General features: G+C 41.3%; 1 protein-coding gene across 1 annotated transcript; it reads left to right on the top strand.

Annotated features, from left to right (window-relative positions):
• Positions 1–7,655: 7,655 nt before the first annotated feature.
• On the top strand, positions 7,656–24,175 carry TMEM26 (transmembrane protein 26). Its single transcript, XM_071563653.1, has 6 exons — positions 7,656–7,949; positions 11,062–11,140; positions 16,691–16,804; positions 17,298–17,518; positions 18,144–18,220; positions 20,426–24,175. Exons 1-6 carry the CDS (start codon positions 7,759–7,761, stop codon positions 20,839–20,841), a joined length of 1,098 nt encoding a protein of 365 aa, XP_071419754.1. The 5' UTR covers positions 7,656–7,758; the 3' UTR covers positions 20,842–24,175.
• The last annotated feature ends 891 nt before the right edge of the window (positions 24,176–25,066 follow it).

Raw genomic sequence — 25,066 nt, 5'->3', positions numbered from 1 at the left:
AAAATATACTGCATTTGGATAAACCTTGATTCCTACAAAGTTAAACACTAGATGAGTAGATCCCAATCAACACTTCCAGAACAGGGACTCTCAGCTTCTAGTCAACAGAGGTAGTGGAGAGTATTAATCAGCCAAGATGTTTCAAAGAGCAATAGAACTATCTTTCCCTTTCAGTTATGCCACTTCTGTTACCAGGGTCTGCAGTGGCCCCAGAGCTCTGGCCAGCGTGGAGTGGTGTGAGCTGGCAGAGCTCCACTAACATCAAACCTTCTGCAGCCCCAAAATATGGCACAGAGGGGTGTGTTTTCCCCTCTGGTTAAAGCTGGGGAAAAGCACATGAGCAGTTTACAGCTCTCTACAGTTATGCATCTTTTCTGTTGGTTTTGTGGTTCACAAAAAAATCCCTCTGGAAGGACCACATTTTTTCTTGAAGAACTAGAAAGAAAGAGTTTCAGGTATCTTATTAGTATGTGTAGTTCCTCCTCCATCCGGGACTCTGTTTCTGAGAACACACAGGAGTTCTGCAGCACTGCATATTTCAAAGAAGAATAGAAGCAACCTTGTCATGCAGGCACTATTTCAACCATGACTGAAGCAGGAGACCTGAAGTTATGAACAGCAAAGAACTATAGTGTTTGTCCTCTGCAAAGAGGAAAATACTCCCTTTTTGGTTTGTAATCCTTCAAGTGGTCTTTGTAGTCATTCTGTCTCATGCTTTTTAATGTGAAGGATGATGCAATGACCTCACAGGAAAAACATGATGCAGTTTTGCGGCACAAGGAAATGGTGGCTGGGCACAGGCTCGTGGTGCAGCTATTGCCAGGGAAAAGGCAAGCTCCTCTCACAGAGGGAGTACAGGACACACAGGCAAAATATCTCTGGCTTTAGATGACAGTTGTCAAGATAAGCTTGTAAGCTAAAAGCTAATGGCACTGCTTTTGTTTACCCTCTGAGTGCCTCTGCACAGAGTCATACAATTAAGTTCTTCCTCCATGCTCTGAACTCAGTGGAGTTCTTGTGGAAGTATTTCTTGTGGCACAGAGTCCACACTAATGAGTCTGAGGTCAAGGTAATACAGCAGTGTCTCTCTACAGCTCCATTTCTTCGGGCATGGTGTCTCAGTAATTACAGTCATATGCCTCTGATAAACTCAAAGCATAAGTAGGAGATGGCAAAATGCTGAGTATATAAAGATGATCCTCAAACCTGTAATGTTTGTACTGAGTACATGAGAAGTCTCTCAAAGCCAAGCTGTACCTCACTGGAGGAGTCATGGAAGGACACTCGCTCCTCTGCTCATCTGTGCTTGATAAAGTGTCTTTGTTAATTTTTTTTATTATTATTATTATTGTTTTTATTTTCCTCTCTATCATATGTATGTTGTATGTAGGCCTTTGCCATCATCAGTCAGAACAGTTAACCAATGGTACTTGGCTATGGTCCTAGCAAGCCACTTTCCTCCCTGGTGATATTGGGGTCCAGTGATGATCTGCATGTATTTTTTTATGTGTATTTCATATATATATTTTCAGTCAGGCCCTGGATGTGTGTTCAGAATTTAATGAAAAAATAGTCCTGAAGCTGTGTACAAAACTCCACAGTAGTTTTACAAACTAACTTGTTAAGCTGTCTTGTTTTAATTTCTGTGCCGGAAAGGACTGAAAGACAAGACCACACCGCAAAATACAGGTTGGCAGATTGGGAAATTGTTTTATGAATGCAGACAAGGGGAGGGGGAATGTGTGAAGGAAACAACTCTCCCCTCCACAAAAAACACTGCTAATCATATTCATCATGGCTGCAGGAGAAATATAATGACATGGGTCTTTGTCTGAGAGCAAGGCTTCCATAAAGCTGTCAAGATGCTTAATTATGTTCTGTTACATTGGACTGCCACAGACCTGCTAAGTTAAAAAAAAAAGTACTATCATTAGCAATAGTCCTTTTGAACTGGGATACTGTACTGATTTTCTGATCCTCTTGCTATCAGTGAAAGCTTCCTAAAGACAAAAATTTCCACAGCTTTGTTGGTTGCAAAATATATTCAGTTTTACAAAAAAGCTTCTTCCTAAAGGCTACAGTTTCTGAACAAACCATCTGCTCAATCATTTTCTTCCCTGGCAAAAAGACAGTCTGAGTGTCAGAATTTTTTTTCTGTAATGTTTATCCATGAGTTATTAAAACCTATCTGACACCCACAGAGATCTTCAAACCTTTTTGTTGAGTAAAATAATATTTTGAGTTGTCTGACAATATCCAAAAATGAGTGAGCATTGTTTCTGATCACCTCCACTGTACAGCTCACAATGCCAGTTTGTTTATAATAATGTCATCTGTTGCCTTCTCTTGAGTGCTTTATCCCACTGACTTACACATCCCTCATCCTTTATTTCAGACATCTGTCTGTGCTGGTCCTGGTATGCATAATGACTTGGGAGACTTGAACAAAGAGAGCCTAGATGGTGTAATAGGCATGTACAAATATCTTCTGGAGTTTAGACTCAGCAATGGCACAGTATGTTCCTAATGGTGTTTAAATGCCTTGAAGTCAAATGTCAATTCTCATAGTGCTGATGGGAAAAGTCACACGTGGAAAAGCCAGTTGCAAAAAAACCCAAAACAAGTACCACCCAAAAGAACCAACTAATGATCCCAGCCAATGGCTACTAGTTCTCATGGATTTGCTGAGCCTGATAAAACTATGTTTGAAATAGCAAAATCTTACTTGACAGGATAACCTTCAACATCTGACAAGAAATAATAAGGAAAGGTTTAAGCTGAGTTTTGTAACTAGCAGCTGACTTTTCCATGTTTGCTATATACTAGTAACAGCACTACAGGGTTCAAATGAGAGGACAAAAGGAAGGGGCCGTGGTGATAGACCTGGTGTGTGTTTAGGGCAGCTTTGTCCTCAGACTCCTTCAGAGAAAAGTTGAGGAGTACATCAGAGTATTTACCACGCTCAATGACAACCATGGGACAAAACCAATAGCATCTAATCAGGCTTCATTTTCTTGGAGTTTTTGGTTGTCTTATTTTGATTTTGTTTCTTTTCAAGAGTATAAATTAATTATTCCATCCAAGAGTTCCTACAGGAGTATTTGTTATGCCAGCTTCTGTTACCAGGGTCCGCAGTGGTGAGTGGATGTGGGTCCACAGGGTTATAAGGAAGAATAGCCAAGATTTGTAATGTTCATTAAGCCAAAATCTAAGAAATTAGATGAAAGAAAACTATCAAGGATGTATTCTTTTGATGACCGAAATTGAGACCAAAAATTTCTTTTTAAGTGAATTATGAGTTACTAAATAGCAGATACAGAAAGATTTCACTACTACCACCACCTGTAAAACTGCATTGGTATTTTTATCAAGTAGCTCCTGTTTAGCCCATCTAGTTGATGAACATTCTTCTCAACTAGCAAATATAAAGGACTTATGGGGATAATATTTCAATATATAATGACATTGCTATATCTCGGATTCTTTTAAGATGTGGGTTATTAAATATTAAATATCAAAGCTGTAAATTATTGTAGCAGCTTTATACAACTAAATTAAATTCAAACAAAACCTAATTTCCTTAATCATTGACTGTAATCCTCCAGGAACATATGCTATTAACTCAGCTACAAATGGCACAGAAATCGTATGACTTCAGTTAAGTTATTTTATATCAAATTCTAATCCAGAGCAGAGTCCTCAGTAAATCTCCTGCAGGGATTTTAATGCTTCTGCAATCATATTGCCTCTTCACTGGAGAGCTAATCTTTTTATACTCTGTTTTTTCGCTCCTTTATCCATTTCCTTCACACCGTTACTGAGCTATAGCTGGTACCTTCTATCACATACCATGTTTTAAAAGATTTGGCTTTCCCCTCTTACATTTGAGCGGCAATAGTTAGGCTCTCACTTATGCCAGCATTGGATAGGGGTTTTTGTCTCATGTGCAACTGAATCATTCCCATTTGTGTCAACATGTATGTTGCCTGCCACTTGTGGTGATTTCTCTATAAGGTTGTCAGAATTATTCACAGTTTGCAGTCAAGCATTGAGAAAGCAAAACAATTTCATCCTCTTTAAGAACCCTATGAAACTAAAACTAAATAGATTTAATTTAAGCAAGAAACTTCCTTAGAGACTCAAGACAATGACTGACTAATAAAGAAATAAACCTTAGAGCCCTAGGAGGTGAAACTTGGAGAAACCTCCAGAGATCATCTAGTCAGCTCTCTGCCCCACGGTGATCAACCAACTGCTGTCATCCCTGGCAGATGTTTCCCTAATCAGTACTTAGAAGCCTGGGACAATGGACATCTCTCTATCCAGTCACCTTCAGTGCCTCACTGTCCTTCCTAGCAAGATATCTACAGGCACCTAATTGCAATGGAAAAATGGAGCTATTCCTGTCCTCTCAGCAACAACATCCTGAATGCTTGGCCACTTCCATCTCTCCTCAGTTTTCTTTTTTCTAGACTGAATCACAGTACTCCCTTATTCTTTTATCAGCAGACTTGTACATCTCTGGACACTCTATTCTGTCACCTCCCCCTTGGAAAAACATTACCTGAATCAGTGTAATTTAGTGAGGTCTTTCCCAGCATCAAGGAAGGCAGAATAACTGAAATCCAGTACTTTACAGTTCTGTTTATAGATCCCAGTGTGCCTCCATCAGAGGAGAACAATGAGAACAACATTGCTGACTCACAGTGAATTTATGACCCCTTCTCATCTCCAGTCTCTTTCAGCTTAATATCCTATAATTATTTCTTTATGAATATTGTAAATCAAATCTTCAAAGTCTCTTGAACTGAAGAAAGCAAATAGCCAATACACCCAAATTTCACTGCCAAAAACATCCCAGTTTGCAAGCACTAGAAGTAAATTCTGAGACAATCTCCTCTGCTCCGAGACCTGATCCATTAGCCCCACAACTGTAAGCTGCAAATCAGTAGAAACTATGAAAAGAACTGGTGGATCACTAGCACATATAACATCATAAAGAGAAAAGCATTAATTCTGTAAGGTTTTGCGCAGGGGTCGGTCCTGTCCTATGCCATAGTGTATATCTGTACTCATGCTGGGACTCCAGAGAGTTCATCTGCTCTTCTTGCACAGCCCTGAGGGCTTCTGTGCCACCTGACCATCCACTGACCGAACAATTCCCTGGCAGACTTCCTATTCTTGACATGTTTGAACAGTTAACAGACATTTTAGCTATTATGTTTTTTGCCAATTGTCCCTCACTCCTTCAGACAGCCTTATCATGTTTGTACATGCCAGAGTTTATCATCTTTTCAGTTTTCTTCATCTGGACAGCACTTCAGCTTTTTGAGGAATGCCTTCTTGCTCCGCAATCTCACTAACTCTGCCAATGCTGGCTGCTTCTCACTCTTTCTCAAGTTTCTCTCAATACAGTTATTTTCTCTGCTCTTCCCATGCGATTTACAGGACCAATATCCATACTTCCCGAAAAGGGTTAGGTGTTCCATCTGTCTTACTTTCAGCAAGCCTGCTGATCCAAGTCTAGTTTTCCTTTTCAGAGCTGAGCAGAGCAATAGTAGAAAACTCCGGCTTGTCTCACTCCTGCAAGGATGCTCAATCTAAGCACGTTAACATCTCCCTTTCAGGAAAACCCTTCAGCTGTTAGTCCCTACATTGTGTCCCATAAACCGCTTAGAAGTCAAGTCAAGCACTGCCCTCATGGACTCCTGAACAAGCTGCTCCACAAAACAACCATTGAGACATCTAAAAATGTACTCTGACAAGTCTGAATGCATTATTTGCCTCTTCTAGACCAAATAAAAGTCATTTGTGAGTACTTAATTCCTCCCTGTACTCAGACTGTTGTGCTTCCATCATGGCCCACCAGTGAGGAAGGCAGAGTCAGTACTATATATCTTCTTCCTGTTGAGTTTGGGACTTCCACGGATGTGAAGTCTGCACTGTTTCATTGATGAAACTACCTTGTCAAGCAAGTCAGCTCCAAAGTGTCTTTAATGTGCAGAATACAATCTATCAGCAATACTCCCTGCATCCTTCCTCAACACAGTACCATGGGAACATCCCACTGATTGCCATCTTTCCAAGTTTGTGACATCTGCACCGTTAGGATGTTCATGAACACTCAGACATACCAGTTCCCTCGGGTCATTTCTTCAACATTAAGCACTCCCACAGAGGAATATCTTGTTTAAACAATCTCTTTAATCTGTCTGTTCCTGGTTTCCTCTTCTACTAGATTTGACCTTAACACCAGCGGAAGGGCTGTGAACCAGCAGCACTCAAGGCAGGATATAGCAGGGCAGCTGTTGGCAGGGGATTATCAGTAGTAGGTCCTTGACTTGAATTAATTTTCCTCTGAGCGTGAGGAGTCCGATTTTGGTGCTGCAAAAAGGCACACTGCACAGGCCACTTATTTACACAGGCATTTCCCCAGTGAGTGATCTACACTGTGGAATGGACTTTTGTTTTTCTGGGCAGGGTTATTTTAAAGTAGTCTTCTGCCCCATTATCCCCCTGTCCCCAAGGATATCAGCTGGCCAGCACCAGCACTTCATAAAGGAAGAGATTTGGCTTTGCAGTAAGGAAAACTTGGATCTTAGCAATTGAGGAAAAATACCTTCTTAAAAAGGTCATAACTCCTAGAAGAATATCTTCTCGTGTTTAAAGTAGAAAAGGATTTTTTAAAATTAAGTCAGCTAGAAAGTTGGAACTTTCGAAGTACCACAGTATGTAACGTGGACTTAATTCTTCATTTGCATTTTTCAATGGTGTATCTCAAGCACTTTGACAGTATATTAACACAAAACAAGAGCAACACAATGACAGCTTTGATCAAGAAGAAATTTCTCTGTGGCTACCCAAGTGTAAATTCAAATAAAATTTATAATCTCTATGCGAAACATCAAAGTAGTTTTAAAACATAGTCTGTACTTTATACACTGTTTCCAAAGAGGATACTAAAAGTCAGTCTAGAGGTAACTGACCGAACAGTCAAACTTCATGTAGTTTTTGTATATGTCTCCATTGGCCAACCCAGTAATATTAGTGCCAGTCCAGATTTCATCCCGATTTCTGCACTTCTGAGTTCTGAAGCAGGGTGTAGATTATTGTACAATAGGGTGGTTTGACTACCTTTTCTGACTTCTGTTGCACAAGCTATTCCAGCACTATTCTAAGTACACATTTTCTGCTTTCCAGTATTGCAGTGTTACACAAATGGTTTTAAAAGCTCCCAAATATAAATTATGTCTTTCAGGGGCAGTGGAAAGAGGTTTAGTTTGCGTTCTCAGTAGTGCAGTGGAGCTTTCAGCAAAAACTATTCAAATTAATAACATGTCTTACATTCTGTCTCTGCTAGAAATGCACGAGGTGAGAGCAGCAAATGGGGCTGCAGAGCAATGGTAACTATGAGAGGGAAACCTCCCTGTGCTTGGTCCTTCAGCCGATGTTGGAGGGGACAGAAACAACCCTCCCCATCCCTGCCTTGGGGCGGCCAGGGCTGCTCCAAGCCTGCAAACCACCGCAGGATGGAAGCGTGCCTTTTTTTTTTCCTTTAAAAAGTTTTCAGGAAGTCTGGGGGAGGGGCGATGCTGTTTCTTTTTTGTTATAATGGGCCCCTTTGTGGCGATGGAAGAGGAGAAGAGCTCTGTGTGCCTGCGGGGCGCGGGCTTCCCGGTGACTCCCAAGGTAACCTTCCAAGGCTCCTAAAGGCTCCCGGCCCCGCGGTGCGGGGCGGACGGAGGGGACTGCTCCGGGATGGAGCTGATGGTGCTGCTCAATGCCCTGGTGACTCGCCTGCTCTTCGTGCTGCACTCTCTCATCGGGGTCTGGAGGGTGACTGCGGTGAAGAAAGAACCCAAGTACTGGCTGCTAGCACTGCTCAATCTTCTCCTGTGCCTGGAGACAGGGCTTACCCTCAAGTTTAAGCAAGGCAGAGGCTACAAATGGTGAGCATATCCCGGCGGAGCCCCTTTTGCTGCTTTGCATGTACTTTGCTGCGGATCCGAGGCTGTCCCCCGAGAGCAGGGGCTGCCCCGGCGCTGCTAGGCGTTCAGGGCTCGCGTTTGCTCCCCGCCTGCTCCCGGGCGGCGGGGATGGAAAACTGGGAGTTTGGCTCGTCCATTGCCAAATAGGGGGCTTTCACGAGGGGCAGTTCAGCATCAGACTGATTGGGAGATACTGTATAGTTGTGTGTGTATCCTTACTAACAGCTGAAGAGTGGGAAGCAGCTGCAGGCGGGAGGTGGATGCTGTGCTGCGGGTACAGCGGGCTGGGGACGCCGGGGACACCTCCTGACCCACTGCGTGTCAGGGTTACACACTCGAGGGGGGGGGGGGAGTTGGGGTGGGCAGAGGGATGTGGGGCACCCACAGAGATCCTCTGCGTCTCAATCTCATACTCCGTCCTGCCGTGCCCTGGTTTGCACCTCCGTCCCCAGGACTCTATCCCATTCCCTCCCTTTGCAGCAGTGCTAACACCACGCTACGCATGAACCTAAACTCAGTGACAAATAAAAGATGAGTGGCAACTGCTATTCTGATACAGCAACATGGCTTCAATGTTTGGATTTGAGAGGCTATTCCAGAGTGGAACTTTCATGCCTGAAATACTGCCCTAGAAATGAACAAAAAAGTTAGTCATCGCGGAGCTTGCCCAAGCACATGGGTTTTTACGTGCATGTAAAGAATTGCTGCTGTCATCCACAGCTCGTCAGCGCTCAGGCAGCCAAAACAAGTGCTCTGTGAAAAGGATGCGTCACGTAACTGATTGTCAGGATTTCACTAGGACCTTTTATTGTTAAAAACTCAAACTACAGGCAGGCCCTGAGACAAATCCAGAGCCCTGAAGTATTTCCATGTTCTTAAACTCTTGCCCATTGCAACCTGTGAAACTCATCATAAGAGAAGCAATGTTGTGTGACAATTCACACAAGCTTTCCATGCTCTAAATTTGAATGTAATAAAAGCAGTGATAATGTCTGGGACACTGGAAAATCTAACAATGGCAGAGCCTCAAATGCAGTTATGAGACAGGCAGGTTGAGCAGACCCAATTCACTCAGGAGAGAAGGCAGACGCAGAGACTTCATGAAGGAACACTTGCTATAGCAACTTTTGAAAAATCCAAAGAAAAAAAAGATACTGAAAGTAGATCCATGTTAGATTAATACATGTGCTAAAAGACTGGCTGAGTTTAGCTAGAAGGAAATTCTGAAAATGGATGTGTTCCAGCACCTACACCAGCACAGTAAAGACATTTATAGGTAAGAACTGTAGACAAATGGCCAGCATCTATTTGCATCAGGATAATTTTCTACTCCAGTGGAAAACACACTCAGAACAAGCATTATCAGAAGCATTTATAGAAACACCTTCCCAGACAGTCACCGATCCAAGCACAGGGCAGACTGTGCTGCAGGACTGCTGCCTCCAAGAGGCTCATAGTCTCTGTTAATTACTGACAGAACTCTTACTTATTACACAAGCACAAAACATTAAATGACACACATGGAGAAAAAGTATTCTTATGAGCATGGCCATATAATATTTCCTCTATTGCTCCTTCTGAAAGAAAGGCAGAGTTAAAGCCCTGAAGTCTCCTGGCCTGATCTGGTATCATTAGCTCAGTATTGCTAACCTGCCAGCTGGACAGATTTTTCATATGCTCAAGTCCTACAGGAAATACTGTAAAATATGCTAGTTCTTCCATTCAAACAAGAGGTGTTCTCTCCCAAAATAACCAGGCTAAAAACCCAGAGAATCACCAACTTTTTAAAATTTAAACAACAAAAAACCCCCACTGCCAAAAGAAACAACACCTTCAACCCTGAAAAACAAAACAAAAACCCAATCCCAGACTATCTTACACAGGATTGTTTGAAACATTTCAGAGCAGCTCAGCAACCAAGTAATTTCCCTGAGCAGCATAGTTTTTCTTTTCTCAATATTTAATCTCCACTGGAAAAGTCACAATTAACAAAATAAAGGTACATTCAGCATAGGAACAAACAATATATGGAACAACATTTGATCAACGTGTTGCTGCAGTTGCATACTTATAAGCAATTGAAATTCACTGCAGAATGTGCCAATGGCAAGATAGAAGAAACCAAGCATATGTCCTGAAGTTTGAGTCCAGTGCCCTGTTCTGGGCCAGAGAGACACATAATGCAAAGGCTACTGTGCATCTCAGCAGTGTTGCAACAATGCTCACTCACTGGAGAGCAGAACAAGATGGAACATTTGTGGCATCACACCTCATTCCTACTGCAGAAGGATAAGGATTGCCAAATAAACCCACCCCAAACAAATGTCATGTGTTTAATAAGAAAACATCAACTCTCAAAAGAATCAGTACTTGTAGAAGGAGTCATAAAATGTCTCCATCACTTCTGAAGAAACCCAGCTAAAGAAGTTGATGAAAATAAAGCTTCATCATCATAAGTGACATAGAAGACTGGCAGGGAAAGAAGAACTAGACAGAGAAATTCTGAAGAATTATACAATTGACAGCACCGATGGGGAAACAAGGCCAAGACCCATTTCCATAAAGCCATTTTCAGTGTACAGCCTGCACTGGAAGACCTCCTACTGAAGAAATGCTTGTTATAGGCAAGCTGATGCTATTTCTACCTTTCCTGTGTCAGTGCCCAGGATTCTCACCAACAACCTTTATCCCAACATCACTCAGTGAAATGACTCAATGGATTAAGTCAGTCTTCATGAAATCAGAAAGAGCATGTTAGCTAGAGGCTTTTTGAAGTACAGAGAATGCCGTGATGGAAATCTAAACAGCAAAGTGCCTTTGGTTAGTTCTTAAATAGAGATTTTAAATAAACTACCAATATGATCCTAGATGGATGTACAAATAAACCTATGATTTATAAAACTGCCACAGCATGAGTAATCCAGCAAGACCAGCAATTCTTATTTGCAGTTACCCTATTTCTTAATATCCCACATGGCAGAGGCACAAGGTACTTTTCAATGCAGATAATGTTCGGATGTATGGTATTTAAGATGTGTTATAATACCAAGATATCTTTTCTTTTCCTTTACAGGTTTTCACCAGCAATATTTTTATATTTGATTTGCACAGTACCATCTCTATGGCTACTAGAAATTCATCATGGGACTCAGGTATTTATTATGAGACAAGATAGACTAGTTTGAAATTGATGCATTATTTGAGGGGTTGGATTTGGGCATATAGACAGAAGTCTGCCAAGTCTTGTTCCAGTTCTCTATTTCATATTGGTGGGTCTCCCAACCCAGCTGTACTATGACTACTGTGCACTTCCTAATTATCAGATAATGAGCCTCATTCCTAGCTAGAAATGAGACCATTTATTTGTATTTATCTGGGGAACTGAGGACTAGAAGTTTGAAAAACACAGCCTCTCACCCCCAGGTTACCAGCATGAATCTTGCTCAGTATGATGAAAGAATTTAATTGCTTTAGAGGCCTTTGTAAAATAAAGTATGAGTTTCACAGCACTTAAAAGCAGATATCACAACTCCAAGCAAGAAAAAATGACACAGGTATCAGCAAAAGGAGTGTTAAACTCAAGTTACCTCATATTTGTTGCAGCACTCAGGTTGTTACCACAGCCAGTAATTTGTCTGGCAGTGTTTATATCCTTTACTTCTTTGTGGTGCATTGTAATCTGGAAACAGCGCACCTGGATTCCAATTCAGGACTAAAACACACTAACATTTTTAAGGGCTATTGCTCTGGGGTGAGGTAGGGACAGAACAGTTACTTAGCCCTGCAGCTCCCATTGAGGGAACCACTCCTCATGCAGCTGCTTTCCAGTCTTTATAGCACTTCCACGTAGTGAAAAGGAGATTTTGCTCTCCCAGCATTTGCACATATGCAGGGCCTCACATCCAGTACAACAGCAAAGGTACTGATTGGAACAAGAAAAAAAAGTAACAAAAGAAAATACATAAATTAGACTGAGAAGACCTAGTGCCTCATTTTCTCCTTTGAAACATTATTAGAGCCCACAGAAGCATAATCAAATATTCAAAATTGTGTTTACACTGAAAATGCCTGAGGCTTTTTCTAAATACAGCAGCAGGAATTTATTGTCTTCTTGTTTTCCCAAATCTCCTTAAACAGTCACAGACAGGTAATGGGGATATTGAGAACATTTGTCATAGTTAAATCTGGTCCAAGAAACAGGCTAATTTTGTAGTCAAAGGCAGCAGTTTATTTCCCAAAATTATGTTAGAACATGGCATACTTTGTTCTTATTGATATACTGCTACTGTGAATTAAAGAGAGAGTATATCAAGTTAACAGCTTAGTTTATACCTGGAGAGGTAGGATAGAGAGTTCTGGAAAAACACAATAACAGATTCAAAAACAACACCTCCAGAAGGGGAACAACCCTCCTAACAAGCTCAAACACAGCACCTGGATTAGTACCACTGTCAATACTGAAGTGTTCCTGGCATTTTCCTTGTTTAAATACTAACAGAATGGGTAATTATGCAGTTGCTAGATCCACACTTTTAATATATACATGAAAACAGTTTGTGGTCTGTAAGGCAGTAGAACTTCGATCTTGTGTGGAATCTCTAGCAGGAGAGATCAGCTGGTTGTGTCAGTGCTGTTACTTAATCAGGTGCTAATGAGCAGGCTCTGCTCCTGAAGGCAGAGCCAATTCTGCCTCTCTGTGCACTGCAGAACTGGACATAAGTAACACCATTCATATATCAGCAGTGAAATGAGAAACTACCGCTTTGTGGTAACATATGTAGGGATGAAATACATGTTTGGGAGAAATGATAAAGTAAATTGAACTGTACTGAGAGAAAACATTGTTGCCTGCAAAATAGCATCACGAAAATTAAAACCATTTAATCCCTTGCCGCCCCCCCCCCCCCCCCCCCCCCCCCCCACATTCTTTCTTAATAGTGTACAGGATCTTGGATAAAGAAATATCTCCATTACCTTTTCAAATGCCTGGTGTATCACTGCCACAGAAAGCAATAACCAGCCACCTTTGTAGGGCTTACCTGACTACCAGTGCTGTAATCAATGTAGGCTTGCAGTCAGGAATAAAACAGATACTTGGCAAACATTGGAATAATTTTTAAGCACCTCAAATTGAATATTTTGAGGAAATAGTGAATATTGCTGTCCATTCCCTCATTCTGAGATGGGATTCTCTTACTAGCTAAAATTATAGCATAATGATCTCCTCAAAGTGATCTTACATCTTTCACTATTTCTTCCCTCCCATACCCATTATAATCCTCAATTTGGAAAATAGCTTAAGCAATCATTTCTGCCTGTTTTACATTCCAGTTTTCCTGTACAAGCAAAATGAAACAGTCAGGAGTGCTTTGAATTTCTGACATCACGTGTGTTGCCATAGTGACAGCCACACTGTTGGCAGCAAATCACAGAGAGCAAGCAGGGTACCTGTTGCTTGGCAGAGGGCATTCTCCAGGGAAGGGCTGGGCTATGCCAAAACATCCCCAGCCTGACAGTCTGCATGCACGTTAACAGGTTGGATACCAGGGTGAAGTACCCTCAAATGCCAATTTTACCATCCCAATGCTGGACCCCTTAGGAAAAGTTTTAGCCGACCTCAGTTTTATTTAGGAATAATGGATTGGGAATAACGCACAAACAGAAATTGGCTGAATTAGTCTGGTGTTTCTCGGAGCTCTCTGCAGGCCACACACTGGGACATCACCATGTAATGCAACAGTGTTTCCATTTTGATTAGATATTTTATAAATCAGAGGTCTGTAAGCTTCATCTCAGAAGAAACAAAAAGTCAACAAAGACAGAATTTATATAGAATGGGTACAACTTCCTGTTTTATTTTTGCACAGAAAAATATTTAGCTAAATACAGTCTCAATACCTAGGAGTGACTGGGCTCTAGTATTAAAAAGATAAACCATGTTTATCAAATGTCTGTGAAACAATATTGAGTTTTTCCTTTTCACATTCCTATTAAGTCACTGCACATCCATAACTCGCTAGGTAAATATGCCTGGTGCCAACAGTCCTATTTACATGCATATACAGGATGAAAATAAAGGCTCTTCTTCAAACTTTCAAGTGAATCACTTCACAATCACCACTTAATAAATATTCAGAGAGGAACAAACTGAAACAAGACATGAACATACTGAAATGAAAAAACCTGGGAGCCTATTTAAACTATTGCCTTTGCAGACAGTTTTCCATTTCCTGCCTGCAAGCAGTTGAGAAGAGCCACGGACTGGCCCTGGGAGTGCCATTCAGCCCAAGTCTGTGAAGCCTTGCACTGAAATGGTAACCCACTTCTCAACTGGAAAAAAAATTACATATAAAGAACCTACAAAAGACACCAATAACGTGAATTAATTTTCTTAGAGATATTTCCTGCCACTAGATGAAAGATGAAAGGAGCCCTCTGTAAGCTATGGCACCCTTTCCTCCACCTTGCCCCTGCAGTACTGGTGCAGAGGTTGTGTGGATCTGCCCGGAGACTGATCCCATCTGCTGGCCCAGGGAAAGCCACACTGCATGCTCAGAGCAGCACTCACACACCTTGCTGCCCACACACTGTGACTGCTGCAGGCTTCTGGTTCACTCCTGTACTTTAGCCGTCTGACTGACTTGCAGGGTGTTCAGAGTTTGGGAAGGGATTTCCATGGTCCTTGCACATACAGCAGGCATGGCAGGGAGGCTGCCCTGCATGGATCCTGCCTCAATTCAGCAATTTCATCCCTGAGCAACAGGGTTTTAAAATGCCAAACTAAAAATCTCCAAACATGGTTGTAAAGTTTGATACAGGTTCATGGTTCTTTTCCTCTTACCATGCCAGACCAGGCAAAGGGGCAGAGGGGAGAGCTTGAATGCAGACTTAATGACAAACCAAAGGCTGTCAGAGTCAGCCTTCTTCCTCCTTCACAAGTAATCTCATCATCCTACGTAGACTACTATTTGCTTCTTAGTATTCTAGGGTGGTTTGGACAGTTATACAATATTTTTAGATCACAGCCTCCTTGGCTGACCAACGTGCCTGTGCAGATAATTCAGAAAGGTTGACTTTTCCCTTGGGGACTGGTCTCCATACATTTCAGACTTCTTCTATAGGCAACAGATATAAATGCCTCTGCAGAGCACCAGTTAAATTTAATTTCCAAAACATCCTGTGAACAAGCTGTTCTGTCTCATTGCTTTGGTTGAAGGGCAGACCCAGGGAGAGCAGCCCTATAAGGCTGTAGCCAGGCAGAGGACCAGCCCTTCCATCTCAATGTTTCCATGCCCAGAACTTTAGACTTCCTTCTTCTAAATGGAAATATCACCTACCCCCGCGTCTGTGTGTCAATCTTTCAGCACTCTCACACCCACTGTCCAAATAAAACAAGCATTCAGTTTAAGAGTCTTTACCATCAATTATAACAGCAACAAGCACTGACATATTTCCCAGATTTTCCAAGTCACAGGAAGTTTATGTACCATAAGGTCAGCATTTATTTGGATACTGAGCAACATTATCAGAGACCAAGTGAAGTATCAAAGTAGAATCTGAGATTTGCTGGGAAATGTTGCCCTTGTATTGACAGGCATTGTGCTGAACACAACTACTCAGTATGCACTCAAACACATCCCAATTGTTGCAGAAAATCACTGCCCATGCAGTAAAATGGTGGGGGGCCCAGTGGAGAAATGCAAATCACCTGCTGTTCTCTGGCACAAATAGGACAGGATAAAAGTCTATAATACCAGCATGATTTGATTTTCTAATTATCCTCTCTTTATTACAATGAAGAGAGATGTTAAAGGATTGTTTTGAGGACAGATTTTGGAACTATACCCCCTGTTTTCTCCCTGTCCAGCCTTGAGTGTGAAGGTAGAAGGGCAGGGTAGTGCTGCAAAGGGAAGGAACATGGCCCCACCACCACTGGTTTACTGCAGCTGAAGTAACAGTATGTTTTAGTCAACACTTAATTTCACAGAGCACTGGGTACTTGGAGAAGGTAAAAGTACCCTTTTTTCTACTCTGCAGGGGTAAGCAACAATACAAGTCCATACTTCTTAAATACTCCTGTATTTCACCTCACGCACTATGACTTTCCTTACCAAATAAGGCACAGCAGGGGCAGAAGTGTCAGAGAATACAGCACAAATATCCTACCCCAACTCAATTTCAACCTTGAGGGAAGTCATACAGAAGACCTTCAGATAACTTTTTCTGGACAGTAGATAAGAGGAGCAGATAATGTGAGAACAAGTTTGAATATAGAGCCTGACTGTGAACATAACACATCAGACTGACCATGACCAGTTTTTACATTATTTGACCATTTTAGCTAAAGAGAAATCATACAGGGAACCCAGTGGGCTGTTCAGGACAGCTACAAGCAGATCCCATTCAAAGAGTGCAGACTTAACACCACAGAGACATCACCCACTCCATCTGCCTTTGAATTTACATCCTCTTCTGCAGCTCAACCCCACACTTTCTCAGGGACTTACCAACACATCACTTATGCCCTCATGAGAGGAATTTCCCCCTTCTGAACCAGAGTGAGCATGTACCTTTGTAAACATCCATTGTCTTTCACAAATGAACACTCTGCAGTTCAGCAAAACAGGCCCCTCTCAGGCACAGAGCACACCTGCTCCCTGGGTGGGATGTTCATGCATGTGTCTTGTTTCTGTTCACAACAGTACTGTGGCAATGAGCCTGGGGCAGTGCAGGTGAATGTCAGCAACCAAGACTTCAATCAGTCCAGAGACAGCAGTCATGGAAGTGAGGGAATGGATCACCACATCATTCAGACGGTGAGACACCTTTTCCTATTCCTAATCAAGATCTTATGATAATTAGAGCAATTAGAGAGAAGCTCCTTGCAGAGTAAAATATATATTTATACATATATATAGTTTCAGAAAAGCACATTGTGAAAATGATCTAGTGTGCTGCATACTAACTACTGTTGCCAAGACAAGCCTATGTGTAAAGAGGAGACTCCTACCATCCTCTTCCAAATCTCAGTAACTGAACTTAGAAAGTGTCTGGCTGATGATCCTGCAAAGGATAATGCTCAGCTGAAAAACAAGAACAGGAGGAGTAGTACAGAGAGACAGACTTGCTATTCATTATTGAAAGGCTGTATTAACATGCCTGTTTAAAACTAGGCCTACCAGTTGAAATTATTTGCTCTCATACAGTATGAAAGAGAACAAAAGCAGGCTTAAGGACAGATAGGATCTGAAGATACCTGTAATGTCAGTCTCCTGAAGTTACAGTATATTGTTGTTGTCTTTTAAACAGGCTAAAGTCTTTGTGAATCAGCTCTCCACAATCTGTGAGAGTGTATGGACACTGGCCCTCCACCAGACTTTTCTACTGCTGCTAGTAGTTGGGAGATGGCTTCTCCCCATTGGAGTTGAAATCACCCGGGATCAATTGTCTCAGCTGCTTCTCATGTTTGTGGGAACAGCAGCAGATATACTTGAATTTGCTAGTGAAACCTTGGACATTGAGGATGTTCGGTAAGGACTTTTTGCTGATGTAAAAAACTTGCATAGTGCAAGATACTTGTGCAATGTCCAGACTGGTGGACTTCATTTCCCACAGAAAACAAAAAGCTGTGGTCAAAAACTCTCCCAGAGAAAGTAAGCTCATCTCCCCCTCACAGTGCTGAGAGATGAGCTGTGAACATCCATCATAAAGGAACAGTCACAGAAGAGGTTTATCCTCTCAAACAAATACTATTTTATTTTTTGTTAATATCAATGCATAGTTTTTAGAGCAGGAAAAGAGGTCCTCCCCACTTGGCAGAGAAGCTTCAGGCTTGCAAGCAATGTGTAATCACTACAAGGGTAAAGATGTCTCCTCTTTGAGCCACAGAGTCTACTGCCATATGCTTACCATTATAACATTAGCATCAGATGTTTAGTGTAATTACACAGCTGGGACACGCAGCCCAAAGAGCAAAAATTCCATACCAAAAGGTGCCTCTGTTTTCCTTAGTTTTGCATCTCGAGAGCATACGTGAATTAATTGCTGTTTCACTCAACCACCCTTTAAATGACATTCCCAACACTACAGGAAACATTTTTGTTATCACATAAGGAAACTGCATGTTTATTATTATCACTTTTTCCCCTCCCACAGGAAGAATTACGCTCTCATAAATGCAATTCTTGCTGTATGGACCTGGAGTATGTTACAGTTTCCACTTGATCTTGCAGGTTAGTACTTGCACAAAGACAAGAAAAGAGAAAAAAATACGCTTAAATTTTTGCTGGCATGTCTTGTGACTGTGCACCTGCTACACTAAGGACTTCTGGTGGAGAGCAATTTATATGGCAATGACAGCTTTTGAAGAAAGCCCATTGTGGTTTCTTTTAAGGAAATGCTTGTTTCTGGGTAACCTCTGATCTCCCTGATAGAACTCTCTACTTTCAAGAAAAGAAAAAAAAGTATTGCAGTATTGTATTGCTCCAGTTTCCTGTCCCTGCCTTAAACTTCACTATGTGAGCTCTCAAGTTAGATCTGGTCTATTATATTAGGTCTTGAATGTGGGTAGGTTACTGGACCCTATGGAGAAGCAGGCAATTACTAACCACAGAACAGCACAGCCAAAAGCACTGGGGACATAAACACAGGAGATAGTACCTATTCACAGGAAACCTAAAGGACCGTATGATGTTGGGATTGTACACCCTTACCTTAATCTAAAAGGCTCAACTATTCAGCCAGCTCAGGATGGTATTTGTCCCTGAGCAGAACAGGCTTCTCCATGACCAAGAAAAACAATGAAAGCTGTCTGAATCCACACCTGTTCCAACCATTTTGGCCTCCAATCACTACAAGTTTGCAACACAACTACAGCAGTCCAAAGATGGATTATCCTCACTAGCATTTTATACAAAATTGGTTACTAGATTGACACACTAACTAAAATAATAAATTAAAAATTCCTGACTATTTTTTGTTATTATTTTATTCACTAGCCTTTTCTTCATGGACAGCACTAGGCTTTGTTTTCAACAGTAATGTTATGGAAATATTTCAGCTCAGCAGCTTGCCTCCTGAAAAATCTGATGCAATCACATTTCAGATTTATCACAGCTAAAATTCCTGTTGCAGATGTGCAGTAGTCAGGTTTAAAAAAACTTAACCAACCACCATCCTATACACATCACCATCATCCAGATAAATTCAAACAGCCCTTAAACAATCTGTGCAATTTTTTTCCTCTGGCTGTTGCTTTCCTGCTTGTTTAATTACATTTACCAGTTAGGAATTAAATTATTGAACATACGTTTCCCTGAAATTATTATGGGTACAGTTTGTTTCAGGGACTTCTATACAGTTGCACAGATAGTAGTTTTTCTTCAAGCATCAGAATGTTTATTCATGCATCAAACATGACGTAAAAGAAATTTTTAGGCACTTATGATTAGACTGCAGCGATGCAGTTAGGAGTATTAAACAGCAATGGCACAAAAACATATTAAAAAATTAGCTGCTACAGAAGCTTTGCCTAATGGATTCAGCAAATTTCTACATTCTACAACTCATTTCTATTTGAGTTTCATCCGTTTTTCCCCCTCCCCAGCACTGACTCAAACAATAGAATTCTAGCAAGCTGAAATGTTTGGTGGTTGTTACTGCATTGCAAGTAGCAATGCTTTTTAAACCAAAGAAATATCACCGTCTGAGAGACAGGTTAGTTAAGCTACATCCATTTTTGTAAGTGAAAACCACAATCACCCCATACAGACCCTTCTGATGGTCATTCCCTGGGCACCACAACACAGTGTTTGAGCCCACCACCACCTTCATAGCCAGGGGAAGCCATGCATGCAAATTCCAGCAGTTGAGTGCAGTTGATACCCAGTAGGCTTAGAACAAGTAGCTGTGGGTCAGGCAAGCAGAAATCACATAAGGCTCAATATTGCCCTGCACTAACAGGACTTACTCTCTGTATGACACATGAAAAAGGCAATGGTTATCTAGTGAATCTTGTAAAACCAAGGTCTTAGGCAGCCTGGAACAAACCAAAGTGCAACAGGTGAGACTTCTCCTATTCAACACCATAGTTTTTCTTAAAGATACATATTAGTCTAGCATGTTGACTTACCAAAAAAAATGTCTGGGCAAATTGTAAAGAAAGATTAAGTGATCTGTTTCTGGTTTCAGAAGTGTGTAAATACTGGTATCTTTGTGGGATAGAAAAGGGGGAAGTGGTTTTTTGGTCCTGTTTGCTAGACCACATAAGTGCCTCACATGGGCTTACTGTGCTTTGCTGCAACAAATCCCAGAAACTGGATATGCTGTATGTTGCACAGTTCATTTATAATCCAGGGTACCCTGTCTTGCAAGTGCCCTTGAAGCCAATCCTGATTCCACTTCAAAAGGTTGTTTTAACGCAACTGCTTTGCTTCCAGTACAGCACATTGGCTGCAAACCAAGCGCGTCAGGCAAGCGGATCCCCAGCCTGCTGCTGTGCAGGTACAGCGCGGAGCTGTGGAACATCGGGGTCAGCCTCTTCATACAGGACGGCCCCTTCTTCATTGTGCGCTCAATCCTCATGGGCCACTTCAGAATATTCAATCAGATGCTGGTGTTTTTTACAGCTAAGAACATCTTGGTTGTGACTCTACAGTTGTATCGTTTGGCAGTGATAACGTTGGACTTCCGAGCCACCCTACTGCAGAAGAGCAGGAAAGGAGAGGTCTGCTGCTGCCCCTGTGAGCCTTACGAGGCTCGTGCTCATGTTACCAGTCACCACGATAATGAAATGAAAGAGTTTGTTGCTTTTCCTCCCAAAGAGGAATCCCAAGCTCCATCAGAAGATCACTGAGCAGTTACTGACTTCAAAGAGGTTGCATTTCCTACAGCTTCTTCAGAAGCACTTTGCCTGTTTCTATGATCAAACACACCTTGAGTGCCTAAATCATCTTTTCCAGCAAAAGAACATGAATTTCTTCTAAAGTGTAAAAGAAATTTCTCAATCAAATTCATAGGAATGGGACTTCCTTTTTAATCTGTTTATATGGTGAGTTTTGACTAGTTCTATATTATATTATCCACAGGATTTTGTAGCCATAGTTTGTAGTAGAAAGGTTTTACCAAGAAAGGTTGGGTACACTGTCAGAATTGGTTATTACCATTGGTGGCACTGTGCTAACCTATGTACTTGCATGTATTCAGATAGAAGGACAAGCCTATCCATTATGGAAGTACAAAAGCATTTAGCTCTACTTGAATGGTTGGGCTATAACTCGAGTGTGATGAACAACATGTTCACTGTGTATGGGAGTGACTTCAGCAACATCAACTGTGCAAGTGAAGAGGGATGACAGATGTCTGCTGTTACTATGGCATCTGAACATTGTTCACTTCAGAAATTTAAGAAAACCTTCAGATGTTACCTCATCCTTGGCTGGATTCAGTTAAGAACTATGCAACACCAAGAAACTGTGTATTAAAAACTCTTACAATCTGCATGGTCTGAATAACCTAAACCTTAAAAACCCCAAACAGCCTTATGGATCATTAGATGACAACTGCATTTGCTACAGGCGCACACACAGAGTTAGAATACATGCACAAAACCTCACCAAAATATCTGTAAATTCTTTTACCCCCTCTTGATTTCACTGTTCTTACAGTTGAGACAAGTTTTTAAAATATGTCCATTTTACATGATTTTTTAAAAGTGGCCAGACCTAGGCATCCAGTCTCACTAGAAAGGAGATGGCACTGTTGCTCAAGTTTGACAAGACAGTCTAGGCAAGAGGATTTAGGCATGCACTTCACATTTCAAAAAACACCACAAGGTCCCATGAAATAACTTGAGAGATTATATGGTGAGTGTCAAGATCCATCTTTAAGAAACAGCTACTAATCCTTAATGTACTACTTTCACTTTTGGAGTGAACAACATAGGCCCTAATTTCTCCGAAGTGCACACCTGAGATCAGTGTAAGGCCATTGACTTTGCTGGTCTTAGTTTACAGAAGATGAAAGTAAGAGAAGTGATTTTTCAAAGTCCACCTAAAAATTAAAATCTCACACAAAGCAGTGGGTGCTTTTACAAATTTCTGCATCCATTTTGAAAGCAGAAAAGCACATAAAGTGACCTAATTAAGGTAATTTCCCTTATGAAAAATGCCCAATTAAACCCTGCTTTCTAAAGCCTCAGCTATCTAAAACCAGAATCTGGTTTCAGAAGTGAATAAAAGTCTTTCTGCCACCACTGCAGCAGTCATAGACTTATTTATCCACAGCCTGATAAGCAATGACACATTTATTCTTTGAAAGATGAACCTATTTAAAAATTCCAAACCCCAAAGATGTGAACATGTGTTTATCCTTGTTTTTACTGTTCTATGCAGGATTAGGCCCTTCCATTATGAAAAAAGAAAATGCATAGCAATAAAAAAGGAGGTAATATACTTCATAGCCCTTTCTACTATTTATACCATAGCAATAATGCACAGCACCTCCTCCTCCTCCTCATATTTCGGGCCTTTTTCCAGCAGAAATTTAAGAAGTCCATCATTATTTGCCTTGTGTTTGTGTTGTGATGTAGATATATGGAGAGTGGAATGCAACTTCATTTAGGATTTTAATTCAAGTCTAGAGGTAAAAAAAGTGACAATTCTGATGATGAGCTGCACTGTCTAAAACCTTTCACACTGGGATGAGTTTAGAATCAGTTGGTAGAACCACAACGCAGCTCTTCCTTGTGGATGCAAGTCAGGACTACTCACGCTCATTTTGAGTTTACCACTTGCTGATATAGTAATTATCCTGTTAAAAGGATCACTGCTAATTAATTTGGAGTGTACTGAGCTTGCTAGAACATCATTCTAAATTCATCAGCACAAAAATTGCAGGATGGTCTTTTTTAAACTTGCTGTCTATTTAAAGGCTTAGTTCAGCAACAAACTGCCTACTAGGCTCAGCCTGCAGCAAATGCAAGATCCCCTGGGGTCAGCAGTACAGAGACTGGTTACAGCAGGAATATTTTACAGAGAATTCTATTTTCTGGTCTTCAGTCTGTTCAATTTTAAACAGCAGTAAAGCTTCTAATCAGATTTATGGTGAGAAGAACTTACTCCAATGTCAGGTGGTTACTGCTAGATCCCAGCCCCATTCACTCACAGACAAAATAGGCAGATCCTCCTTCCTGCTCACAATGAGATTTGGACTTCCCTTTTCCTCCCCACTATTGCAGTGATGGCAATCAGATTGCTTAAAAACAAAAGAAAACACAAGCTGACAAACCAAGCACTTCAGTGGTGGGCAGATACCTCCCCAGCTCTGTGCAGAGGGAAGCACATGTGCCAGGGAGCAGCAGGAATGACACTTCCCTTTGCTTCACCCAGAAGCCTGGAGAGGGCAGTTATGAAGTCTAGTAGCTTGTATGTTTTGGGCAGAGCAGCAAACTCCAGTGGCAAGTCCTCTTCCCCTCCCTGTTGCAAATGTTCTGAGCAGAAGGGCACAACACTGCATTTTGTAGCAGGCTCTTTGAGAGCCACTGTGCCATCCCACAGCCTTCCAGAGCTGTGCACTAGGCAAGTGGCAGGATGGGTTCCCATGAAGATCTGCCAGCATTGGTCATGTACCCAAAGATGTTACACTTGCTGTGCAAGAAAAGCTGCAGGAAAGTTTCAGATGGGGAAAATTCAAGCCCTCAAAATGGGGGCTTCCATTTTCTTCCTCAAAATGGAAGAACTTCAGAGCATTTATCTTAACAATTATTCACTTGAGTCAGAAGAATTGCATTGCTAAATCTGTTCTGCAAATAGATATCTAGCCATTTTCTGTTATTTATTCTGGTTGTTCCTGCCTTGTCCTTTCAGATTATTCCATATTAAGCTTCACTAAATTTTTTTACTACTTGTTTTTCCTGAGCTAAAATGTATTCCTCCTTTCCTTTGGACATTGGCTCCAATAAGATCATAGCCCTGAGCAAGAAAAACAACAAACAACAGCGATGATTTTATTGCATTCCTGTTGGTATTTGTACTGTACTATGTTCTCTGTGACCATGTGGAAATGGAAGAAAATGTGCAATTACTTTTAAAAAATTCCAACTGCACTTTGCAAATAAAAGGCAGTTACCTCAGGCATAGCTGCCAATTTATTATGTGAGAGCTGACTGTTATATGTTCCCATTAATTATATCTTCCACATGCTGCTTTTCCTTTCCATGCTTCGTAAGTTAATTACTTAGGCCAGATTCTGACTGCAGCCATCGCTTTGAAAACCCACAGCAACTGCAGTTAATTCTATTCTATTCCAGATATGCTCTTCTTAATTCAGAACCTTTGCCTCTGAGTAGGCACAGTGCAACCCCAGAGAGGATGCGTTTAATACCTGCACACAGGAGGCATTTTACAGACACACAAATATATACATACATTTAAATATCCACACACACCTGATAATGCCAAATACATACAACTTCATTTCTGTTATGATCTGTGAGATTGCTGATACAAACATTCTGCAGACGTCTCTAAAACACAAATATCTTGAAACTTACAGTTCTAAATACTAAGCACACCCTACTCTGAATGATATACCAATTTAAAAAAAAAAATTAAGTTCCCTGGAATATATTCTTCCCATGCAGATCTCCTCGGCTGAATTAAATGTACTCAATCATTATTTTCCCCTCATTCTGTTTCTCTCATTATAAGTCAATAGAAAATAAACAAGCCTTGAAATCAGCAAGTTGGAGAGACCTTCACCCTCTGTCTGGGAGTTCAATTGTCCACTTTTTTCCCCCCTGGTCTGTGAGGAAGGAAAGTTTTCCTTCATTGTGAGAAGAAAGAAAACAGATTATTCCTAATCTATTACAGTGAGGCAATAAAAGTCGGTCACACTGGCAGACATAGCAGAGATGTTTGCCAAAGGTTGCTCATTGCACCAGCAGAGAAATACAGCAGTACAGATTCCTAATGGAACAGATGCTGATGACAGAGAACCACACTTGAGTGTGCTCTGAAAACTGTCCCTGGCCTTTCAGAGCCTTCACAGGAAGAGTTCTTGACAGGTGACTGCACTCCAGT

This window comes from Pithys albifrons, chromosome 9 (assembly GCF_047495875.1).
Source record: "Pithys albifrons albifrons isolate INPA30051 chromosome 9, PitAlb_v1, whole genome shotgun sequence".
Classification (NCBI taxonomy): domain Eukaryota; kingdom Metazoa; phylum Chordata; class Aves; order Passeriformes; family Thamnophilidae; genus Pithys; species Pithys albifrons.
The sequence above is the reverse complement of the archived record's forward strand: the minus strand, read 5'-3'. Positions and strand labels throughout refer to the sequence as shown.